The 25,511-nt window shown below is 40.3% G+C and overlaps 2 protein-coding genes across 8 annotated transcripts in view; one reads left to right on the top strand and one right to left on the bottom strand.

The window, feature by feature from the left end:
* The window catches only part of TTC39C (tetratricopeptide repeat domain 39C), a 43,265-nt gene extending 29,009 nt beyond the window's left edge, over nucleotides 1-14,256 (top strand). The window contains exons 7-14 of the mRNA XM_009563251.2: nucleotides 519-612; nucleotides 2,243-2,350; nucleotides 2,873-2,982; nucleotides 3,678-3,801; nucleotides 6,129-6,226; nucleotides 7,108-7,212; nucleotides 11,010-11,048; nucleotides 11,702-14,256. Coding sequence (XP_009561546.2) covers nucleotides 519-612; nucleotides 2,243-2,350; nucleotides 2,873-2,982; nucleotides 3,678-3,801; nucleotides 6,129-6,226; nucleotides 7,108-7,212; nucleotides 11,010-11,048; nucleotides 11,702-11,791 — 768 coding nt within the window. The 3' untranslated portion in view covers nucleotides 11,792-14,256. The remainder of the gene's footprint in view (nucleotides 1-518; nucleotides 613-2,242; nucleotides 2,351-2,872; nucleotides 2,983-3,677; nucleotides 3,802-6,128; nucleotides 6,227-7,107; nucleotides 7,213-11,009; nucleotides 11,049-11,701) is intronic.
* A 5,809-nt stretch (nucleotides 14,257-20,065) lies between these two features.
* The window catches only part of OSBPL1A (oxysterol binding protein like 1A), an 85,333-nt gene continuing 79,887 nt past the window's right edge, over nucleotides 20,066-25,511 (bottom strand). The window contains exons 28-30 of one of the 7 annotated variants that reach the window (XR_008448470.1): nucleotides 22,136-25,280; nucleotides 20,393-20,728; nucleotides 20,066-20,291 (exon numbers count right to left, since the gene is read on the bottom strand). Coding sequence is in view for 1 of the 7 variants with exons in the window: in XM_054058258.1 (XP_053914233.1) it covers nucleotides 20,683-20,728 (46 nt within the window). In the remaining 6 variants the exon portion in view is untranslated. Of the gene's footprint in view, nucleotides 20,729-22,135; nucleotides 25,281-25,511 lie in introns of all 7 variants that reach the window. The other 6 variants (XR_008448472.1, XR_008448468.1, XR_008448469.1 and 3 more) reach the window with 6 other exon arrangements.

Below are 25,511 nucleotides of genomic sequence, written 5' to 3'. Positions count from 1 at the left end.
AAATATGAATGAGTAGCTTTTTATTTGTGATCCTTATATTCTTTGTCTCTTATAATTTGGCTTTTGTATTATGTTTCATGTAATAAAAATGAAATACATGGAAAAATCTGTTCACTATGAGACCTTTATTATGCTCATTGAGCATTGTAAAAAAAGGCTTTGTCATAATTTGCCCATATTTCCATTCAAAACTGGTCAGGTCAAGAGAGCTGGGAGGAGGGGAAACTAGCTAAATCAATTGCAGTGTGGAGCTGGTCAATTGAATTGATATTAGCGCTTCTTCAAACTGTTAGTTTTATGGTGGGTTTAGCTTATTTAAAATAATCTGGAGTCTCTTGTGTCTCTTCTTTCTTCATTCTTTTCAAGGCTGCAAGGCGCTTCAATTTTTTTAGCCATATAATTATTTTTAAATACTTATTAGCAGAAACATGAATTCTTCTTTATCAAAATCAAATTATCCAATATATTTTAAATTTCAGACATCTGAATTTATTTTTTTCTTCTTTCACTTTTCTTAGTGTCAAATCAATAGTGCCTTGACCTCATTTCATACCGCTTTGGAACTTGCAACAGACCAAAGGGAGATTCAACATGTCTGCTTGTATGAAATAGGTAAGTTGGGTATGTTTATACTATGAGTAGCTTACTTTCAAGGTTTTAGTCTAGCAATTTCAATAAACAAACTGGTTTGTCTTTATTAGGATTTTAATAATGGTTTTAGAATACTGGCCTTTGTCTTGAATAGTTTATGGTAATAATCCTGCTGTCTTCTGGCTGGAGAAACGGGCTTGTGAGAACCTCGTGAGGTTTAACAAGGCCAAGTGCAAGGTCCTCCATCTGGGTCAGGTCATTCCCTGTTTTTAGTACACGATGGGGGATGATGTGATTGATAGCAGCCTTGCAGAGAAGGACTTTAGGGTACTGGTCAATGAGAAGCTCAACATGAGCTGGCAATGTGTGCTCACAGCCCAGAAGGCCAACCATATCCTGAGCTGCATCAAAAGAAGCATGGCCAGCAGGTCGAGGGAAGTGATTCTGCCCCTCTATTCCTCTCTTGTGAGACGTCACCTGGACTACTGTGTCCAGTTCTGAAATCCTCAACATAGGAAGGATACGGAACTGTTGGAATGGGTCCAGAGGAGGGCTACAAAGATGATCGGAGCGCTGGAGCACCTTCCCTGTGAGGACAGGCTGAGAGAGTTCGGCTTTTTCAGCCTGGAGAAGAGAAGGCTCAGAGGAGATCTTATAGTGACCTTCCAGTACCTGAAGGGGGCCTACAGGAAAGCTGAAGTAGGGCTATTCATAAAGGTTTGTGGTGATAGGACGAGGGGCAACAGGTGTAAACTGGAGAGGGGCAGATTTAGGCTTGATACAAGGAAGAATTTCTTCAGTATGAGAGTGGTGAGACACTGGCACAGGTTGCCCAGGAGGTGTTAAGGCCCATTTGGATGGGGCCTTGGGCGGCCTGATCTAGTGGGAGGTGTCTCTGCCCATGGCAGGGGGGTTGGAACTAGACGGTCTTTAAGGTCGTTTCCAACCCAAACTATTCTATGATTCTTGTTTGGGCAGACAGAATCCAAAAAGCTTTTATAATTTTAAAGTTTTCTGTCAATATCGAGTGATGCAAAATCAGAGAGTAGACTGTAGAATCAAGGGCAAACTGTTCATCTACAAATATTATTTAAAATGAAAAATTGATTTGTCTGTGGAATCACTATTTCTGTGCCAATACCTAACTGATCTAGCGAAGTTTCACAGTTTGCAGAAACTGCATTTCATGTTCATTTCTTTCTATCAATAGCAGTATATGCCATATGTCCTTAATTTACATACAAGTCTTTAGAGTGAGGAAGTGATGTTGCTTCAGGCTTTAAATCTGTCGTGTTAAGGGATCTTATAACATTGTGGAAGAATAAAGGAGCAAGTAGTAGCTTTCTGAGTTTCAGCATCCTACAAAATATGGTATTTAAACAAAAAAAGAGAACACTTTTGGTGTCTGTATAGATTTGATATTGCTCTGAAGTGGATTTGCTGGTTTCTGTGGCATTTGATAAATCAACGCTTTCCAGAAAATTCAAACAAGGCTTTAAATGTGTCATTGATTTGTTTTGGTTTTAACTTTTCCAGTTATTGTTACAATTGTCAAACTAGCTCCAGCTCTTATAAAAGGTGTTGTGTTTCAGTAATGTTGACACAAAATTTGAATTACCATGCTTTTCTGTTAAATTAACCTTGGGTTTAGGTTGGTGCAGCATGATAGAGATGAATTTCAAAGATGCATTTGAATCCTTTGAAAGGCTTAAAAATGAATCCAGGTGGTCCCAGTGCTACTATGCTTATTTAACAGCAGGTGAGTATATCCAAAGTGTTGGATAAAAGATAAATCAGTGGTCTGATAACATTTTGGCACTGTTTTGTTTTGGGAAACTTAATTAATGCATGGAGTACCTTCCACGCTGCCTGCTGCTTATCGAGCTTATGCCAGGCTTGACTTGGATAATTTTCGTTTGTTTATTTAATGTACACTTGTATGCATGTGCGTCTGCTTAAGTACTTTCTCTCTCCCCCTCTCTCTCCTACTACATGCGGTTACTGTATGATTGTCAGTGTAGTGACAAAGTATTGCAAAGATTTACTAAATAAATCCTTAGAGGTTGGGTGGTATTAATTCTTTTAATGGACACAAAAAAGTACTGGCTTGTTAATGATCACAGAGGCTACTTGGGAGAGTTAGGGTTTGCATGTTGTCAAATCCCCAGTCTAGAACCTTTATTGGAAATAAGCATGTATTTTTCCTGTGATATTTAATCTTATTTTTTTCCTCTTTCCCATCCTAGTGGTGTTAACGTATTTTTATTTCTATGTTCTTAAGTGTGTCAGGGAGCCACTGGTGATGTCAATGGTGCTCAGAATGTGTTCAAGGAAGTTCAGAAGCTTTTTAAAAGAAAAAACAATCAGATTGAACAATTTTCAGTGAAAAAGGTTCGTTTTAGCGAAGGCTGACTTAGTACAGCAATTACTCTTCATAATTCTGTTGAATTCTTTACCAGTATTTATTTTTGAAGGATGTATCTGTTTTATCCTATGTTGCTTTTGTAGAATTCAAGGGAAAGATGCAGGTGGAAAAGCAGTAGTGTCATGTAATTTAAGTATCTAGCAAAGGAAATGTGAATTAGCTGTTCACTTTACAACTAAAGTAATTGTTAAAAATACATTACAGTGTAGTTGCTTTGGTAGTTTTCCTTCTACCTTTGCCTTTTTTGTTCCTTTTTATCTTGTTTTGTTTTGTCAAAGCCGTAATTCTTCTTGAAAGGTAGAAGTTCTCTAGGAAATATCTCCCAACTGATGATCTTGCAGATATTGCTGTTTCAGCACCCAGTCAGTATAAGCGAGTACAATCCCAGTGTATACTTGGGGTTGTAAAACACAATAAAACAAATCTAGGCTGCATGCAAAGAAGCTTTAATTCTGATCAATAAGTGAGCCCTTAGGTTAATTGAAAGATTTTGCTTTTTAGTCTTGAACCTTTAAGCTAAGTTACTGTATTGTCATAAAATTGTTGGGTTCTTCATGAAACAGTTAGAATTGCTGTTTGTGATATATTGTTTGCGAATATTATGTTCCCTATAAAAGGACAGATGACATATCTCCCTTCCCCCTTCCTTCCTGCTTTGCAGGCAGAGAGATTTAGAAAACAAACGCCAACCAAAGAGCTCTGTGTCCTGGCATCCATTGAAGTATTGTACTTATGGAAAGCCCTTCCAAACTGTTCCCTCTCAAATTTACAGCATATGAGCCAAGGTATAATGCAGTTCCTCAGTTTGTTTATATGTTTTTTTTAAATGAGGTATATAATTTTCTTCTTTTGTGTGGAGTAGCTGTTGTAGCATGAAAATTTAAACCTGTATGCATGTGTCATAGCAACTATAGAATAATGACCCATTAAGATTCAGTTTAATGCTTCACTTCTACCATTTTTATAGGGTTTTGGGAGGAGTTTAATTGCCTGCATATAGTTGGTTTTTAGAATCACTTGTGTTTTGTTTATTGTTTAAAATGAAACAATAGCATAATAGGTATTGTTCAACATCACTAAGCAAAATGTAACTCGTAAATTTAGCTATGAAATAAAAAGTAAAACTATAAATTCATTTCTTCATGTCAGTTTTCTTCTAAGAGGAAAACAGGCAGCTTGGGAGGTCATCTGTGACTTGATAAAGATTCTGTTTATCTTGGTTTCTGGGACTATTTTAGTTGTGAAAGTAGCATTTTATGGTTGCCTCTTTCTTACTTATCTCTTGTTGTCTGTCACATGAAGCTTATAGTAGAGGAGTTTATCATAAAGTTTTCACTGCTCACCCCTCCATGCAGCGATCAGTCTTGTTTGCATTCCGTTGCAAGTTATTCCCTGCTCATTTAGAAAATAAAACAAAAAATGCCTGCCGCTGAGATACTTCCTTTTTCCTGTAGATGTGGAATTTTGAGGTTTGTACTTGATTTTAATCTTAAGCTAGAAAACCGCCAGTCAAGAGTCAGGACTAGTTGTGGCTGTTTTTTCTGGTTTTAATTTAAGATAATTTAAAGTGTGTAATGACAGTGGGTTATATTCAGATCCCTCATTTTCTAGTCCCAATGATAATGGTGAGGGCTTTATAATCATATTTACTTATGTAAAAAGAAACTTCAGGATTCTCTTGTTTGTCATTTGCCTTCAGAACAATCAGCTTTAGAGGTTGTAGGGACTATGTACTCTTCTCCTGCACACTCAGAAGCAGCGTAGATGTTCCCTCTATCAGCTCCTAGCCGCTGGTGCACATTTCAATGTGAAATAGCATAGATTTAAAACTCAGATATACGCTTCTTGTAAAGGTGTTACACTGACAGATGTGTCTGCATCGGTGATCCCTGGTTAAAGGTTTTCTGCACAATGAGAATGTTTTTGCTGCGCCATATGTATTACAAGAATGATGAGATAATAGGGATATTTTTATTTTATTTGCTTTCTTTTCTCTTAACAGTCGGTAATTGCTGGGGTGAGTGTCCAGGCTTTTCCTTAGGGCTAGAAGTTGTCTTAAAAATGAAGGAATTAAGTTGTATCCATGTGTATCTCTTAAGTAAATGCCACCTAACTACAGGCTTGCAATACAAGTGAGAGTTGAAAGCTTTGTGTATTGTACACAGTCCAAATATACTTCATGCAGCCAACTCATAGTTATTCGTAGATGGCTTATTTGGGTTGAGGGTTAACTGTGTTGTAAATGCAGAGCTAGTTACAGTCTGGCAAGATTTGAGAAAGAGAATGTAAAGTTAAAGCAGCTCTACTGCTCCAGGCACAGCAGTTCAGCTCCTCCTGAAGGGATGAGAAGTCTGGCCTTTCAATGACTGTGCAGACAAGTGGTAATGGCTCCTCATAGAACTAGTCTTGGTTTAACAGAGCTCATGCTAATAGGCTTGATCAAAGCGGAGCTTGATTCATCTGGAGATGGTTATGTGTATCATGATTCAGTTCTGGAAACAGCACTACTCAGCTGAGGCACAGCATGTCCCTGGATTGTGGACCAGCTAAGGTCTGGCAAATAAGCCTTATCTTCTCGTCAGCATTGAGAAGTGTGATACCAAAATACCCTGGTCTGGTTTTTTTAAGTCCAGTACAGATCTTTGTGCATCTGTCACTTGGCTTCAGTTCAGAACAAATCAGCTTTGTCTGAACTGCTTGCCCAGTCTCCTTGTAACTTGGACTGTGTGTTCTTCTGTCAATATATGGGACAACACAGTTTCCCACAACACCAAAAGGAGGTGATTATTTCATAAATTTAACTTTTAGTGTATATTTAAGAGACCAGTAGAGAAATGGGTTCTCCTCTTCTGAGAACACACCAACTACCTTTGACTTCAGCCCATCGATTCCTGTTAGAAATTGTTCTCATGAGTGAGAGTTTGCTTGATGAGGTTCTTACAAAATGGGTTGTATTTAAAAGAAACAAAATTAACTTTGATTCATATTAATGTTACTGGCATCTCCTTTTTCTGGTTAAATGTAACATCAGATTAAAAGTCACTGTAAACCACAATTCTTGTCTACGGAATTTCGACCCATCTTGTTTGTTTACTGGAATCTTTTCGTTAAGCTTGTCAGGATGTTGATGATTCATCGGCTGTTGGTTTGAGGAATTTGCTTCTTGGTGCCATACACAAATGCTTAGGAAATTCTGAAGATGCTGTTCAGGTAAGTTGTTAAATGATAATTAATCCTATTTTATGAGCTCTTCTGTTAGACAGTAAATATTGTTGAATAAGAGTATTCAGCAAGCCATTAGTTTTCAGTGCTGTTGATTTTGTGAATGTCAAAGAGTGCGTCAGGATCTTTTCCAGTCTTTTGGTGTGTCTTCATTATATTCAGCGTTGTAAAAGTAATTGGCTATGTTGAACAAACTTGATAGCTAAACTGGCTTGTAGGACCAGTAGTTAAAGGGAAGCTGAGAAGAAGGATGGAAAAGTTTTTGGCTCTGCTGAATTTACTTCATCCAACAAAGAAAATTCAATTATTTAAAAAAAACCCAAACCCTTGGAGACTGACCTTTTAGAAGCATGGGTTTGCTGTTTCTCCTCCAGATTGTTTGGCACTGAGAGGTTTGGTTATTAGTATGTATGAAAGAATAGTTTTGCTACTGCTCCAGGCTTTGATTTATAGGTGCAATTTTTCCTTTTTTCCTTCTCAAAACAGAGTGCATTCACATAAGCAATAAGGGATGCTGGCTTTAAATCCATATCTTAAATAATACTTTAACTGGTATTAAGCTTCCATCTTAGAATCTAGTATGTTTTTTGACTATGAAGTTGGAGAACTCTTGAAACAGTCAATGTATTATTTGGTAAGAATTTGAACAAATAGTTTTGCATTGATATAGTAGTGTCAGTGAAATCCTCTGGGTCCTTACTTAAAAAATTTCCAATAGTAGAGAATCCTTATGTATTCTGATTTTAACTTTGGCCTTATTTCCAGTGCTTAGCATTGAACCGTATTTCTGGATTTTTTTTACATATCCAACAGTGAATTTAATACATTACTGCAATAATTATTTCCTTTCTCCTCTTTAATTTTTGTAGTTCTTTCAGCGAGCTGCTAAAGATGAACTGTGCCGTCAAAACAACTTATACGTTCAGCCATATGCTTGCTATGAACTTGGCTGTCTTCTGTTAGACAATCCAGAGGTAATAGAGTAATCAATTTTTAAACTCTTAGGGTGAAGAGTCAACATGCCACTGTACAAAAAATGAAACAAGGTTTATAGATTATAATATATTTTAAGTTTTAGATATCTGTTTTGTAGCTACTGTAAAGAAACTTACTACTTTGTTTTTTTGTAAATCAAGAAATGCAATGCATTTTAGGTATTAGTGACTTAATTTTTCAATTTAATAGAATCGTAGAATCACCAGGTTGGAAAGGACCCACTGGATCATCGAGTCCCAACCATTCCTAACACTCCCTTAAACCATGTCCCTAAGCACTTCATCCACCCGTTCCTTAAACACCTCCAGGAAAGGCGACTCGACCACCTCCCTGGGCAGCCTGTGCCAGTGCCAAATGACTCTTTCTGTGAAGAATTTTTTTCTGATATCCAGCCTGAACCTCCCCTGGCGGAGCTTCAGGCCATTCCCCCTTGTCCTGTGCTCTGTCAGGTGGGAGAAGAGGCCAGCTCCCTCCTCTCCACAACCTCCTTTCAGGTAGTTGTAGAGAGCAATAAGGTCTCCCCTCAGCCTCCTCTTCTCCAGGCTAAACAACCCCAGCTCTCTCAGCCGCTACTCGTAAGACTTGTTCTCCAGCCCCCTCACCAGCTTCATTGCTCTTCTCTGGACAAGCTCCAGAGCCTCAACATCCTTCTTGTGGTGAAGGGCCCAGAACTGAACACAGTACTCAAGGTGTGGTCTCACCAGTGCCGAGTACAGAGGGAGAATCACCTCCCTGGACCTGCTGGTCACACCGTTTCTGATACAAGCCAAGATGCCATTGGCCTTCTTGGCCACCTGGGCACACTGCTGGTTCATGTTCAGGCAGCTGTCAACCAACACCCCCAGGTCCTTAATATCTAGAGGTATAAGGACATTGCGAGTAGCTCAGTTATCTGCTAATAACATTGCACTGACTTTGTTACTGGTTTTTATCTTTACATAAAAAACAGAGCTTGAGATTCTCTGGAATTCTTTTACTGCAAGCAGTAAAGCATAGCACCACGTTTTGATTATTATTTAGTACTTTACCCCCAAAAGCACCCCAAAAAGCTAAGCACATATACTTAACTTTTCACCTTTCTGATTAAGCCGTGATGCCCATTTTTTGTATGTGCCTTACTGAAACAGTATCTGTAAATACTTGGATATGGAAGTACTTCCATCATACCTCAAGAGACACAAAGACCTCTTTCCCCTTCACTTGTCTTAGTGTTCTGGCTGCTGGTGGCTGCAAAAGTGTGGTAGGAATGCCTTGGGTGGGCAGGGTTTTGTTGTCTGTGGGTGTTATTTAGCGTGCTGAGTGTCTGGGATCCTTTTCTTAGATTTTGAATTTCCTCTTAGGTGCTGTTTAAGCTCAAAGTTTACCTGTAGTTATCCTCTCCAAATAGAATTTGTTGCCTTCCTGAAATAGCTCCATGTTTTTGGAATCAAACATGTATTTGGAACCATATGATACTTGTCAAAAGTCTTTTTACTTTGAGATTATTTGTCTGACTCTTAGGACAGGTGTGTTCCTAATCTCACACATCAGAGCATGTTGGAAACCTGGCTGGAATGAGGGCATGCATACCATTGTACAGTTTAATTGCAGGGGATGTACAAATAAAATTATTTCAGTCATTTAAATTCCAATCAAGCTGTATGTGTTGGCATTTTGGCTTTCACACTAAGCAGTGAGGATTTTGCTGTTCAGGATAAGAGGGAAACAATCTACCTGGCTTTCAGTCTGTCCAAATGGATTGATTGAGGGTATATTTGATCGTTCATGTCTTTGCACGTGCCCCGCTTCCTAGGGAGCCCAGAGAATCTTAAATTGGGGCAACTTCTGTACTGCTTTTGATGCTGTTTCCCTCCTCAAATGTGTAACACCGCTACTTGCGGTTTATGCCACTTTGCGTAGTACTTCCTGAATCAGATTGCAAGAGAAACTGTGACAGAGTAGTGGCTGGAGCCCCCATGTTATTCTATGTAGTGTATAAAGTAGTTGGGTGGATAATATCTCATATTCTTAAGATTCTGTTTTAATCTTGTCAGATTTAATCATCCGAGCTGAACCTTCCCTTTAAAGAGAGAAGGGAAGGAAAGGAAAATCTTTCAATAAAAGTTATTATCATGACAAAGGACAAAACTAGAAAATGCTTTTAAAAATATTTGTTCTTTTTTTCAAACCCCCTGCTTTCCTATAGCTTAGAACTGGGTCTTGATGCCTGGTAGGGAGGTGAATCCAGTAATGTTCCCAATGCCTTCTTTTCTATGTTCATATTTAAACTTGATAGCATCAAGTGTGCCTAAAAACACCAAAATACATGGTGGGTAGTGGAGTTACCTGAAGATTTTGAGAACATAGGAGAAGTCTGTCCTTCCTCCCTGCTTTGCTCATGGTGTGTGCACACAGTAACCCAACGTACTTCATGTTGTGTGCCTGAGAACTGAACGAGCCTCAGCTTGTAGCTGTGCTGAGAGGCTGTGGTAATGCTTAGCGTGTGAAGAACATGCTGGAAACTCCCTCTTGTGGCACCTAGACAATGAGGAGGTAAGTGATGGGTGGCTTGAATAGAGTGGGATGAGGAAAAGCAAGAGCTAGAATTAGAGGCGAGTAGATGCTGTTTATAGACAATTCCATTTACTAGCTGAGGTGTAGTATGAGAGCACTACAGTGGGTAAGAAAGAGACGGGACTAAGCTTTTATAAATCATGTTTATCTGAGAGCCTGAGTGTATTAGAGGTCTGAGCAACAGATTTAGATATGAATACGTATTTTTTGTATAAGCATAAGGAGGTTGTAGAGAGCTGGGTGTTGGTCTCTTCTCCCAAGTGAAAGGTGATAGGACAAGAGGGAATGGCCTTAAGCTGCATCAGGAGAAGTTTAGATTGGACATCAGGAAAAATTTCTTCACAGAAGGAGTGAAGAAGCAGAAGCACTGGCACACGCTGAGGGAGGTGGTTGAATCACCATCCCTGGAAGTATTTAAAAGGTGGGTAGATGAAGTGCTTAGGGATATAATTTAGTAGTGGACAGGTACGGTTGGAGTTGATGTTCTCAAAGGTTTTCTCCAACCTAATGATTCTATGATCAAATTTACTTTGCTTTGAAATTACTCATAATTACGTTTGGTTTACCATGTCATTTGAATCATCTGTGTTATTTTAAACTTCATTTTAATCACATTCTTTAAGATTTTAATGTGGTTATGTCATGAAGTTATAAGTTTTTTTTTTGTAGATATCTTAGACATTGAATGTAATTTAACCAGTGTAAATACACTCATGTTGAGATATGTTCGTATAAGAAAACTTAATTTTTCCATCTTATATCAAGCAGCTGATTATTTAATTGTAAGGCTTAAAATAAAAATATACTCTATGATAAGAAATAAAACATGCTAATATATTTTTTCTTAAGGATTTGAAATTGAGATTTCTGAAACAACTCTTTAATGCTTAAAATCTAGGGACTTGTTTTGTAAGTAAATGGCTTAAATTTTGGTTAAGAAACAAAAATTACTCTATTGAGTAATTTATCTGTAGACTCGTTTGTTTCCCTGTGCATTGTTGTAGCTTACCATCAGCAGCAGCAACTTGCTTTTGAATATATACTGCAAAATACTGCATTTCTTCGGTGTCTCATTGGTATTTCTGGTTTCCTAATTTGGGAGGGGTTTGTCTGCTTAGTACTTTGGTTTCAAGATAGAGATGCACTGCCCAGGCCATGTACTTAAGCTGTTTTCTGTCACGTTTTGCAATGCATTTCTGATGTGATGTTTGTCTTTTTGTAGACTGTGCCAAGAGGCAAAACATTACTTCTCCAAGCCAAGGTAAAAACTAAGATGCTCTCACATTTGTCTTTGTAAGATGAGGGCATTTGGGAGGTTGTGCTTTTTGGAGTTTGGGGTGGGAGGAGTGTATGTTAAGGGTCGGCGTCCCTCAGCTGTAATCTGCAATGCTATCATGCAGGTATATATTAGTGTATATGATACACCTTTACGTATGTTATGTAGATATCTATTGCTAGGTCAGTCGTAGCACAGAGCCCACGTTAGTGACCTCTCCTGGCGCGTTAGAACCTTGTCATGTTTTTCAACTAAGATTTGGCTATAGAAAGTTTGACATGACAGCTCTCTCCTCCTTTTCTGTTCCAAAGTGGTTATTGCCTTGGGAATGTTGGGATTTTTTCTTAGAGCATTTGGACTTGTGGAAATTCCTAGGTGCTGTTCCAACTACATGGGATCCAAACAGCATGTTGGAAATGGAAGCTTTCTGCTCTCTTCACCAACTTGGAAATTCTGTAATAATTCTGTTGCTTTGGAAAATGCAGAGATACTGCAATATGCAATCTCCAGTTCACCTCTTCTCTTTGTTCTGTTTCAGAACTTCGCTTCTTAAGTGTTAAGTAGTAAAATTATCTTCATATCATAAAGTGAAGGAGGCTGATAGTTACGTTCTTTTTTTGTCTTTTTCCTTTCCCCAGGAGGAATTTACTGGCTATGACTTTGAGAACAGATTGCACGTCCGCATACACGCAGCCTTAGCCTCTCTAAGGGAAGTAGTTCCACAGTGACAGACAGGAAGTCTTGTTATCCCACAGTTTCTGCACTTTAAGATGAAGCAGAAGAAAAAGCTGTTGGGAAGACCAGCTTTTCTTCTGAAAACCACTTGTGCCAGAGACACTTTCTAGTATGGTCAGAGTTGGTATGGCTTAGTAAAACCTTACAATTTTAATTAAAAGTAAATCAACCAGGAAGAAGGTTAAGTGACCTTGTGTTTTTAACTCCTCAGTTTTTATTTTCTTTAAACCAAGCTGAACACAATTGCTTTGTAACTCTGGGTGAGCCTAAATAAGCACACGCGATTTACTTCAACAACATTGGCAGGTGTGATTTTTACTTTAAAACGGATCTTGATCTAAAATATGCTAAAGGAAGCACTTTTTTTTTGATTAGAATAATACAATAAAAGTAATTAGTGTAAATTTTGAATTTTGGAATGGTTGGAAGACTTTTTCTTCAAGCATTAGCCAGGACACAGGAGGAGGAAAACTATTCAGCCATAAAAAGCAGATCTTACTAAATTTTAGTGGCTTATGTCTGTGACTTCATGACAACTAATGTGTGAATTTCAAACCTCACATCCCCTTCCATTATTCATTCCTGCCTTCCCAACCCAGCTCATACTTACGTCAGTATTTAGGAACTCTTACATTCCAGCTAAATACTTACTTTGTTTGACATGCAGTTTCCATCTGGGCAATTCTTATTTCTGCTCTTAGTATTCTGAATATTATGTTAAAATATATAGACCAGATACAGTAATTTTTACTTATTTTTCATTCAAGCTGCTGAATCCTTATAGCAGTGACCTTTAAAGATATTAAAAAACCCAACCAAGTGAAACACAAAGCCAAAAATCTACTTTGGTAGTTATACCAATACTACGATATCCTAAGTCTCTATATGGTATTCCAAACCTGTGGTGTTACAATATTGAAATACCTCAGAGAGATGAAATTTTTATTATGACCATGTAATTTTTAATACTTGGCCATCTGTGCTCATCTGTAGCTTTTTTTACTTTTGTCTGTGACACGTAGTATGTCATTATGTTTTATATTCGGCCAATATCATGTTCTAGGAAGGTAAATATTTTTTTAAAGAAGCTTATGAATGAATCTGACCAGAAAGTTAATTGAATGATGTTGTTTGCAAAGTTAAGAAAAATGGATATCCTTGAAAATAGTTATCCAAAAGCCTTATCTTTACTTTGGTCAGGTTGCCTTAAACAGTTCCTTAGCTTAAACTTTTATTTTTCTTACTTTTTCTGTAGAATGTGTCACCAATGTTCTGGACCTTGCCCACACCTAACCTTCATTGATTTGCTTTTGAGGTTGCATCTAAAGCGAGACTGATATGAAGGAGAAAAGTAATATCGTTTTTAGGAGGCCATATGAAACGGTCGAGACACTTTTATTTCCCTTTAGAAATACACAGTTCCTGCTATGAAAGGCATTCCTAGAGCAGTTAAACACTTCGGTTGCAGTTTGTGAAGGAGAGAAGAAACTCTTAACTCTTAAAAAAGCAGTTCTATTTTTCTATAACCTAGGTGTGTTACAGGTAGTACACTGGTGGTTTTTTATTTACCTTTGATGGGAATATTGAGTCACAAGAAAGTGATCAACCTACCTTGGTCAATCTAAGTAAGTATTGACTAGAAAACAATATATTGTATATATAGTGACTACTTAGAGTTCAGAAGATTTTGAAGATGGGCTTTATGTACTTGAAATCTTATTTTGTCCTATCCAACTTTTAATGTTTTGCAATCAGAGACACAGCCCATTCTCGGTAAATAAATATCTGCAAATGATACAGTTACTGTCAAAATTCCTTTTAAATACACTGCTTAAATATAATGTGAGACTAGGCTGTTCGGGACACCTGCATGCGATTTATGTTGGGATATCTAGGATCCACATACTTGAAGGTAGCTAACAAATTGTAGTAACTTTACTAAAGGGCCTGTTGTTCTCGCCAGGCCAGAAGTGGGTATGGAAAGACACTATATATTCATAGAACCTTATAACTCTGTGCAAATTGCAGCTTCTCTGTGGATTTAGCGAATCATCACTGAAATAGAATTCTCTCTGTTAATGATTTCTTCTCACTTTGTAGGAGAATCTCCTACATTGTAAATGTCTAAATTATTTTTTATGTTAGATTATGCCTGTGATGAGAAAAAAATCAACTGTATTTTGTGTAGACTGGTAAGTTTTTATACTTTGGAACTCGGAGGCATGGTCTAATAGCAATAATGGAATATGCATCTTGCTAGGTAATATGTTAAGGCTATCTTTACTGGGTCAGATATTTTTGTTGATGTTGATGCAGTTTTTATCTCAATATGACTCATTTCAAATAACTAGAATTTTTAGATGTCACAAAGTGGCATATTTATTGTGACGTACTGTAAATGTCATTAATTTACAGAACTTGCACTTTTATATTTCTGAGTAAAATTAAAAGAAACACAGACATGAGTTTTGTTCTGTTGCTTCTCAGATTTGTCTTTCAATTGGTGGCCTCCTGAACAAGGTGATATAAAGTATTGGAAAAACATCTGGGATGTCAAGTGACTCTGTAACAAAGTTTTCTAGTCAGCAATTACCTCAGCTTTTGTTCTTCCAGTATAATTATAGTCTTCTGGTTTAGAAAGTGAGTTACATGTGTCATGTTGAGATCAACCGTAGAGTGAACAAGGTTTAAGATGCATTTTTAAGACATCAGATTTACTTGTTCTTCATTAAAGAAAACGAACCACACACAATTGTATTTGTTGTATTCGTACATCTTTGAAAAATGCTCCTAATTTACTCTAAAGCAAGCACTTTAATTTCTCCTCTCTGACTTTGAATGCTTGTTTCATATTCTAGCTACGCTTTATTCTTAAATAAAATTCCTCAAACGTTGCATTGAATTGCTTTTCAATTTACAACAACCTCACTGTCTTTCCAACAATTGATTATACTTGTGTTTAAAAAATTGCTCCGTAACCGTTTGAAGTTTGAACAGGAGCAAGTGTTGGTTGGCTCAGGGCTAGGTGTGGTGGTAACAAGGGTGCTGATGGAACCTGTGGGGTGGAAGTGGAGTAGCCTGTAAATGACACTCGGATTCCCTTTCCAGTCAGCATTACAAAATACTAAGAGCAGTGGCTCTTTTAGTGTTTTAAAGTTTTCACTTTAGTGAAAAACTGTGCAGTCACAAACAAGTATTATTTAAGCTAATACTAAGAAGTAAATCTCTTAAGGCAGTTGAGCAGCCACTGGCATCTGACCAACACGCCGATCCTTGGCCCAGCCGTCAGCCTGGAACATAAACTGTAGTCTCCGCTGGACTTAAGGATAAGAACTGCAGGTATATTGCCTCTGGTCCTTCATTCTGAAGGAACAGTACAACAAATTGTTTTATGTAAATCAGGAGTTTAGTCAAAAAAAATGGGGGGAATTGTTTCTCTGCTAGTTACAGTTTGAGTAGATGCTTATATAATATTCTCTTGCATGCTAATGCTTTGAGGCAAGCTAGAAAATATTGATACAAAGCCTACTTTTTTCTACATAAGCTTGCTTACAGGAGATGGAAATACAAGGGCAAGTTCCAGTTCTGGTTCATTGTGACCCAAGAAAAATTACAATATTGTAGTCCATACAGAGATTCAGAAAGCAGGGGAACCTGCTGGTTTTACACTGAATTATCCATATCTATGTAGAATGCTCTTAGTTTATGCCAGAGCAAATACTTGTATGAAATTTGCCAGTGTGAAGATGCACTGGGGAAAAAAAACACCGAGTTGTTTTACAAAAGGCCTAACTCTATCACAGTGTTGTATTTGTGGCAGAAACATAAGGCTTGTATGAGACCTTAAGGGACAGAAGTTCAGTAAATTAACAAATTTCTGTCTATCTCATAAGATTTTAACATCATCTGGAAGCTACTGCTTCTGTAAATGGAGCAAAGGATGACAGGACAAGGTAATTACCTTCAACTGGGCAAACTGCTCTTAAAGCTGCCCGGGTCTGCTGTGGGGCCAAAGAGCAACATGTTTTACTAGAGTAGCTGGTGCATTTTGTATGGTACGTTTACTCTAGGTGGCTTCCAAAATCAACATTAAAAGTTCTAAGCGCAGTGAATTTGTTTCCAGACGTTTTTTTTTTCCTATGTGCTTTTCTTAAGTTTCAGACAGATACACTTCTGTTAGGGGCTGAAGCCTTTTTAAATATTTGAGGAGGTTTATGCTTCTGTTTGGTTACTTCTAATAATAATATTTTCTGTTGTTTGTGACATCTGTACTTAAACATCTCTGAAGCTTTTGCTGTGCAGAGCTTTGTAGACCTAGAATCTGGGAAATTTTCAAACGACGCAAATTTACAAGTTATCTTCTGATCTGTATTCATTGAGGATGGTTTTGAATTGACCACATGACTGCCTTTGCCACAGGTATGTTTCATGCCTTTATGAAGTCTTGTTGCTTCCATTTGTTCTCAGTACAGAAATCCAGACTTCCAATTACTATCCTGACTCCAGAAATGATACATTTTCTAGTCCTCATATTTTTTAAGTGTCTCTTATTCTTTGCATAGGAAACCTGCTGTTCCTAGTTTCCTAAGTCATGGCTTACTCGTACTTAACTATTTTAATGTCATGATCTGTATTGTGACTCTTCAGGACTGATGAGCTGTTGTGAAGTTTTCTTAATAAGAAATTACTTTCTAAGGATTCTCTTATGGAAGAAGCATTTTTGTGGTGAGTTTACCATTAGCATACTTACCAGTGAATTAACTTGAAAGTGATACATGGTTATTTTTGCATGAACTCTTATGAATATGTTACTTATTAACAGAAGCTATTGTAGATAGTCTAAGTACTTTAGCAGCGGTGACGCTTGAATCTTAAATCTTCAATGCTGCTGGGATTCTCCTTGGATTTTTGTAGAGATACAAGCATCCAGGAGTGCAGGAGCAAGTGGATAGATGATGGTTTTCCAACCTTCATTAAGAATGGTCTGTGGCATTGTTGGTGGATTAAAGATTTTATCCCACAGCAGGTTCCTGATCATGGCTGGCACCTGGGATCTTCCTGCCTTTGTGATCCTCAGAAACCCAGTTAGTGGTAACCTTGAAAATATGACACCCTACGATTACCTTCTTTGTGCTTGTTTCAGCCTTCTTTGTTTGTGTTTCATTGGAACAGAAAAAGATCTTGCATGTATCTGCTGAAAGTGTGTACTGGAAAACGAATGCTATCCCTTGGATGGCTGAAGTGTATTTCAGTTTTTGCCTTTGCAATCATAAGGTTCTGCAATACAAACAGAGCCATATTATCTGGTTCCTCTTTGGGTGTAGCTGCCGTGGCTGAAGAGGTTACAGTCCTCAGCTGTTTTCTTTGAGCTCCTGGTGGAGGTCCCCACAGAACATTGCTTCTCAGGTGCTCTATTTTGTAATCTGTAACACAGCTTTAAGTCCGTTGGTTGGTGCACATCACCTATCTTAAAAGACCGAGCTGTGAGTTGGGGATGGATTTGCGCACCTGCCCATTCTGCTGAGGCTGGTGGAGGGCTGGGAGGGCTTCAGCCTTTCTGCTTTCCACGGAATGCTGTGGGGTCCTCCCAACCTGAGGTTGAGCACAAAGTTACACTCTTCGCGTGCTGGGAAGAAACTGGTGTTTTGGTAAAGGCAAAACAGTTCCTTGGAGGGTTTCTGCCTGTGCTGTGGGTTCAGTTGGGTATGCACTTGAAGGCAAGTCAGTGGCAGAATGTGGGAAAGGGTTTCACTCTCCTGCGGGAAGGGAGGACATGCAGCAGATCATTGGATGCTTGCTTGCCCTGTGCCCCATGGTGGGCAGCACCTGTGGGTGCTCGGCCTTGCCCTCACTGCCCTTCTGCTGCTTCCCCTGCGTGATTGCAGCCTCGACACTGGACTTTGGTCTGAAAATACTTTATTAGAGGGTTATAAATAGAATTGTGCTCAAATGGTCGTGCACATTAGATACACCGGTTCTTGTGCTGACAATAGAAATCGAGGTGTCTGTTGCAGTAAGAAAACCCTTGCTGGTGAGTAAATTTACTTACCTTGCCTAAGGGTAAATTTTAATTGTGTATTTCACCTCCTGCTCCTTTTTAATTTTAAATAAATGTATTTTCAACAAACCAGACAGCAAGGCCACAGTGTCGGAGCTATTGTTGTGCTGATGACGTGCAGGTGCTGCAACGTCACACCCTCCTGGCTTGGTTGTGGTGACTTCAGGCTGACCTGCCCACTGCCCTTGTGGGAGGGGTGCCAGCAGGAGCCAGGAGCAAACAAGTACTGGAAGGGATGGGAGGAAGAAATGTCCTGTAAACTCTTTGCTTGAAGATGAATGGCTTTTGTAGCACATCACCCACTGCTTTGGTGGGTTCTGTCTTTAAAAAGGGAGTTCGTGGCACGGGTTTGAGTTCACACCGGGGTTCCCTAGTTGGTCCCCCTGACTGTGCCTCCTTCTGCCTGAAGGTGCGGAGGAGCAGTGAAGGATTTGGTCAGTGCAAATGGCGAATACCCCCTTAACGTTAAAGGAGTCTGGGAAGAGGTGGAGGGTTATTGATGGCATGGCAGGGAACGAGCAGCTGTGATCATGCCATCAGTGTTAGACAGTTCACTCTGGGGCAGGGTAGACGCTCAACTGAGGTGTTGTGTTTGTATGGATAAGAAACTGTAAGCTGACTTGAGTGGGCAAGGATGCAGTCTTCAAAGATCAGGCTGATTGTTCCACGTGGCCTCAAAACCCTGCTTGAGGGGATGAGCTGGGCTGTCATAGTAAACAACCCAGATGACATTGCTGAAGTGTTCTGCACTCTATTTCCATATTGCCTTTCAAAAAGGTTTGATCCTACTGGTGCTTCACCGGAAGACAAAGAAATTTCCACATGCTGTCCTACTCCAGCTTAATCTCCGTTTCTGTTTTCCGGGCATCCAAAACTAGATGAAAAGTTACCAGTTCATTAGGAGTAAAATAGTTGCTATTTGTTCTTTTAAGACATTTTGAGACAGTGTTCCAACCTGAGTGGATGCAAGTAGTTTTCACTTCTTATGGGATGCATCTTATCTGTGTCTAGTCATGTGAAAGAGGCTCTGGGGTATTGGAAAGGGAGGCATCTCCAGAAAGCACTTGCTCCTATTTAATGTGGGAAGAATTAGTCCCCTAGGATGCTGTACTTGAGTATAGAGAAGAGTCTGGATGCTTTTGGTCATTTTAAGATATCGCAGTGCGATTTATCACCTCTGAAGCTGACAAAGACTTTACACTTACCTATTCTTTGCAAAGAGATATTTTATCTCTTTGTTTATGAAAAGATGATTTAGTCCTGTGGGATGCTAATTCCTTTAGGAAGTCCTGGGAGCTTTGGACTGCTCCGTGGGCTTGGCTATAAGGGCTGGATACGCGGTGCAAAAGGAAGGTTGTGTGGGAGCAGTCATATGGAAGCATTGTCTAGCCCACAGCCTGTTTGTATCTGCCCCACTGGTTTGGGTCTCCAGCACCTGGTTACTCTGTCAGCAGCTTCAAATATCCTCTTTATGCAAAAAGGCCAACTAAGCTGGGTTCTAAGTAACTCTGGAACCATCTGGCCCTTGAGACAGCCTTGGTCTATAGATTGAGTGCTACGCACTAAGGTCACTACAGCAATGAACTGAAGCCCCAGCTATGAGCGGAAAGTGCTACTATTTTATTCCTAGGTTGGGATCTCCTCTGAAAGAGTGAACCACTACAGATTTCAGCACTCGAAGCAGTTTTCTTCTTGTAACGACTGGTGGATGTTGCAGTGCTGATTTTTGATGCATTTGCAAATGTTGCATTAAATGATCGCACGCAGTGATTTTTTTCATGATCATGGAATCACCTTTAAAGATAATCTGTTCCAACCCCCCTGCCCAAGGAAGGAACATCTTTCACTTAATTTCATCTTAGCTTTATTTAAATGGAAACAGTTGGTCAAGTATTGTCGTTACATGCTTTTTACCTTGCAGAAAACAGGAAGGAGGGAATGGAAGATACCAGTGTACACAGATACCTTGTTTTCTGGGTGAGCCCAAGCAAAGGAACAGGTGTGCTGACATGGAGGGAAGACCTTGAGGAACCTGGTATTCAGTATAGCTCTAAAGTAATTCAACACCATCAATTGCCAATTCCATTGCAGAAAACAATTTACCCCCCTGGATCTGATGGAGCCTCAGCCCCTGAGAGACATGAACTGGTGGTGTGTGTCCCTGCTGTTACCAGTGTGCTAGGTAACAGTGATTCTTTTTATTCTGAGAGACATGTGGCAACCAGTGTGCAGATTTTTCATGAAGACTCAGACCTCAGAGAATGAATCTACACCAGCAGAAGGTGCTGCTGAAGATGTTTCTGCTGTTCCAGCACCTGAAGCTGTTGGGTCACAGCAAGGAGTGCAGTCAGTCCTCCATAGCTGGAGAATTAGGGCCCTCAGGCAGCCAGGCTGATGCCCCAACAAATGGTTTAAGTCAAGCTTCCTTGGCTCCCCTGTGGGAAGAACCATAACTATAATCTCTTTCACCACCACCATTACCTGTTCCTAAAGATCCACTGCAGGCTCTACCTTCCTCCAATGAATGTGAGGTTACCTTAAACACAGAGGCTGTATCACTGTGTTCGGATGATGAGCTGATTGTGGATGAAGAGGTTCCAGCTTGTGTAGTTCCCACAGAAAATAGTAATTCCCTTTGTAGACCAGCTTGTCTGTTGAAGGCTGAGCGGCCTTTAAATGCAGGCCAGCGCTTAAGTGCTGCAACCTTAGGTCCATCTGCTGATGATTTCGTGTGCCATCCTGAGAGAATGGAATCTGCAGCACAGGTAGAATTAATTAGCTGAGTAAGTTTATGTCTTGCCAGGTAAGAAAGTTTGGCTCTTTCTGTCATCTTTGTGTTTCAGCTTCCAGCTGCACAGCTTCATCAGTGGTCCTTAAAGGGGAAAAGCACCCATTTCAGTGCAATGCAGGGTAGACATGTAAGAAACTACCCTCCCAACGCTGTCTGCTTGGCCCACTGCACATGCTTTAGGTCTCTCTGCCTCTGTTCCAAGAGAAGGGGTTGGCTCTGGGCAGGACTCCTGCAGGTAAATATGCAGATAGGACTGATGGGAAAGAGTGCAGAGATGCCCAATAGTCTTGCTCAAACAAGCCATGTTTTCTGAAGCAGGCAGGGGAGACCTAAGACTTATTACATGTGCCCTGTGGCTGAAGAGAGGGGACCAGCTGAAGACCTAGTCTTTATTCTTCCCTGAAATATTTCGTATTCCAGAACTGACCTAGCAGGTTTTCCACTTGGAGAAACGAACAGTGGTGGTTGCCTGTGCTGCCTCAAGCCTGGTAGGTTTCTGCAGCTGTGCTGAGTGGGCTGAGAACTGAGCAGCAGTCCCACACACAGCTCACCTTTGTTGGTGAGACCCTCACCGGCATCTCTGCCCTGTGGTGCCATGCCCAGCTCCTCCCTTACCGAGCTGTAGAAACCCTCCAGGACAGAGCTCCCTGCCCGGAGCCTCCCTGGTACTGCAGCATCTGTCCAAACCCTGTCCCAGGTGGCAGGAAAACATGAGTTCTCAGCAGAGCTGAGCTTAGGCAGATCTATAAATCGGCTCTTTTAAGAAAACCCATGCTTTTAGGGGAGTTTGAAAATTAAGTTTGTCAGAAATACCAGACAAAATGCTTACCCAGAAGAGCCTCTGACCATAAGTTTTACTTTTCTTGGCTGCAGGTGTTTTTCAGCCCTATACAAAACAGCATTTGCTATCCCAGCTCTCTTCTCCAACCACCTGATTTCATCAAGTGTCAGTGGGTTTTTTTTAAACATAAGGATTTACAGTGTCTGGAATTTGCTGCTTCTGATATACCAGCACTCTTATTTTTATCCTTGTAGCCATGGCATTAGGTGAAGGACAGCCATCCCCACACTCTAATGCATGGAACCTCTACGGAGACAAGGTCAAAAATCACCACCATCCCTTCTTCCTGCTGGAGGTCGTGTTCCTTATTCCCAGACAACCCTCCATTGTGCCAGTGAGGAAGATCAACCATGTGGTCAGCTGCCACAAGTATCTGCTACAATTTACAGGATGCAAGAAGAAAGCAAGAGGGAAGGTGCTTCACCTTTTGTTGTAGTGGGCTCTGATCTTCAGAACATAGAGGACTGGAAACCAACTCCTGGCTGTGCCATCTTCACACAGCAAGGTGCAGGTGCCAGGAGAGGGTTCACTGCAGTCCCGGGTGCCAGGCTCGGTGATGAGGAAACAGACAGGCCAACTCCTAATTCTAATTCTGCAGCTGAAACTGCAGCTAAGCCATGTGTACCTGATGGTTTTTAGTTGCGTACCCTCTGGATGATGCGATGGCTGTGAAGAACAGCTCATCAGCTGGTGGTAAGCATACAGGTATAAATCCTCTATGGGAAGTTTAGTGGTAGAGGGCAGTGCCATTACATCAAGCCCCATTTTCAGAGCAGCGTCATGAAGAAGTAAGCTTGCTTCTTGCGCGTGTCCTGCAGAGGGAAATGCTAGCATTTGGATTTCATTACTAAAAGCTTTATTTCATCCTTTTCAAAATAAAATAAGGCTTAAGAATAGTGGTTAAACTAACTGCCATATATAACCGACCCAATGCTTTCCTCTGCTTGTTGCACTTTGCAATTGGTTACTCTGGAATCAGTACTACTAAGTTTTAATCTCATTTACACGTATCTTGAACCCTCAAATTTTGAATGCCGTACTATGCCTGCAGCCAAAGTGTGGCAAAACACCCTCTAGAGGGCGTGTAGGTAGCAATTAATGTAGCTCTCACTGCACACTTTCTGTTAAGTTCATGCTGTTTTATAAACAGGTCAAGAAGAGAGAGTGTTTGGATTTCAGGAAGAGTTCAGGAGGAATGGATTTTATAATAAATCAAATAACTTCATGCAAGTGCTCAAAAAAAGCCATCAGAACTGCATTCCCATGCGTTTTATGCTTTCTAAGCATAGCACAACAATCCCAAGTGTTAACTTTGTGTGAATTGCGACCAGAGACACATCTGCTGCAGCTGTTTCACCAAAGAGTGGCCCAGCTTCCTCAGTGCTAAATGGTGTATGATCCCAGACCCAGCCACAGCTCAGTGGACCCAGGAGGCTGGGGTTACGCTCCAGGAAGGAACGCTACACAAGTATCACAATCAAGACAGGAATCATACTTGCAACTAACGCGAGAAGGAATTACTCTCACACATGGTCAATGCATTCAAACTAGAGGTGTTTATCAGAGAGGACAGCTGAGGCTATACTTCAAGGAAGGGGTCAAGAAATCAAGAACCTTTGTTTGCTTTAGAGGTTTCACAACTATACAGCTGTGCTCATGTAAATATGGCAAACTTGAAGTAAGAAGTCATTCAAAACAACAGAAGAAAAGTTGATGTTGTGCAGACATTTCCCCCTCTTGAACCCAGACGGGCAGGCAGGAACTAAATGCTTTGTTTATCCTACCACTGAATGTTCAATGCTGTGTGACCTGAAGCATAGACCCATCAGCCAGACTGCCCCGTAGTGACAGGAGTAAGGGGAATGGCTATAAACTGGAGAGGGGCAGATTTAGACTGGACATAAGGAGGGAATTCCTCACTGTGAGAGTGGTGAGGCACTGGCACAGGTTCCTCAAGGAAGTTATGGCTGCCCCATGCCTGGAGGTGTTCAAGAACAGGTTGGATGGGGGCTTGGGCAGCCTGATTTAGTGGGACATGTCCCCACCCATGGCAGGGGAGTTGGAAGGGATCTGACAGATCATCTAATTCCAACTCAAACCCTTCTATGATCTCAGGATTCCCCATGAAGTTCTGCAGGAATTAAGACCGACTTCAAGAAATACTGTCCAGAGGGGAGGCTTAAGCACAGAGATGGAGCTTCCAAGAGACAGTGCAGGTATTAAATTTCAGCATCTACACCACACTGTGAGAGCTGGGCCCTCCTGTGAAAGACTGCCAAAGAAAAGGCTTTCCCTTATCTATGCAAATAAGTCTTAGCATAACTATCTGTGTAATTCTAGGAGCAAAGAGTAAAAATAGAAAGGATCTCATTACCTTATTAACAGTTTCACTAGTCAATCCTCAAGGCTAGAGCTGTAGCCTCACTGCATATTCCAGGACGGAGCTCTCAGTTCCCCAGACAATCCCACCTTCCGTAATCGGACTGTTCCTGTTTAGGGGCTTCTCTTCTCTTTCCCCAAAGCACAGGGAAGCTCAATAACAGCATCATTGCAGCAGCTTTTGCAGCAGGCTTGGGCAGAAAGGGTCAGTGCTGTCAAACACCACTCAACTTTAGACTGGATGCAAGTAGTTTTGAAGCCTTTATTTAGTAGCAATTAAATTATTCAATTAACACTAACCTCCAGACAGCAGTTAAAATATTGTACAAAGAGCAGTTTGCCCTCTAGAAGCTCTGTACACAGTTCAATATAAACTTACACTCTAAGATTGAATGCACCCCACTGAAAAGGGGTAAAGCAGCTGTGCACAGGAGGCCTCACTGAGGTGCTGTACTACCTCTGAAATGCACAAGACTTCCTCCCAGGGAGTCTGCACAGTACAGACACAGGTCCTGTCCCCCCCTGCCATGTTTCAGCTGGGTCCTGGACTGATTAGGTTATTCTTTTTGTAGTGGTGCTGGGCACCAGAACTTCTAGTGCATGAAACAGATTCTTTTAAAACCTGTTACTAGTGTGCAGTTCAAATCAAATCCATGGATATTTAAATGGCTCTTAATTCCTTAAACCATAAAGGTTGGTAACAAAACAGAAGAGCAAAATCCAAAACACACTGCACAAAACATTGAATAAATACCTTTGAGTAATGTCACAACTGCATTAATGCTCCAGACACGGGAACACTCCTGGAATCTGATCAGAGCTCAGGATTCAAGGGAGTTACTTTAGTAAAAGAAAAGTCACTTTATGAAAAATTACATCTTTACAAAAGTGACACACCATTCTTCATTTAAGAACAGAATATTGCAGTTACTGTGTGTGCTTTTAAACATTCCCATGTCACAATAAATAAAACCAGTTTTACTTGTGCCAATGTTATCTATGAAAGAAAGTATTCACAGAACAGTCGAAGGTGTTCTATCCCTCATACACCACAACCTAATATAGGTGTATTCTGCACACAGGGCAGCTCAGAACCATGGCGACTGACTTTGTCCACAGGACCCACCATCAGCCAGAAAAATTATTCCCCTGCTTATGGGACTGCGGATCAGGTACCACCAGATTTACTGTGGAGATGCTTTATATTCTCTTTGATAACATGTCAGTTTTTCAGGAGATAAGTAAAACAAGGGAAAGCATTAAAACAGATTAAGACTTATTTTTATCAGTCACAGGCTCCTTATTGCATTTTAATAAATATCAGGCAAGTTAAAGTAGTTTCTGTCCCAGTAGCTGCCAGAATAAAGCCAGTCCTGCGTACCAGTATAGGGATTGGGGCCTTGGTGGAACCATCTGCAAGGAAACATACAGCATGTTAGTGAAGCTATTAACACACACCTTTTTAGAAGTTCAGAACTGCTTTGCTGCATGTTCAGCAGTTTACTGTTCAAAGTTATTACACCGCAATTGCAGGACCCCTCTTGGTTTTAAATTCATTAGTGAATATGAGGTCATCTGCAGTGGTTGGATCTCCTTGATACACCACACAGCTTGAATGTTTCCTAGGTGAGGTTATCAACACCA

This window comes from Cuculus canorus, chromosome 2 (assembly GCF_017976375.1).
Source record: "Cuculus canorus isolate bCucCan1 chromosome 2, bCucCan1.pri, whole genome shotgun sequence".
Taxonomy (NCBI): domain Eukaryota; kingdom Metazoa; phylum Chordata; class Aves; order Cuculiformes; family Cuculidae; genus Cuculus; species Cuculus canorus.
Note: the sequence above shows the minus strand (reverse complement) of the source record. Positions and strands in the feature narration are given on the sequence as shown.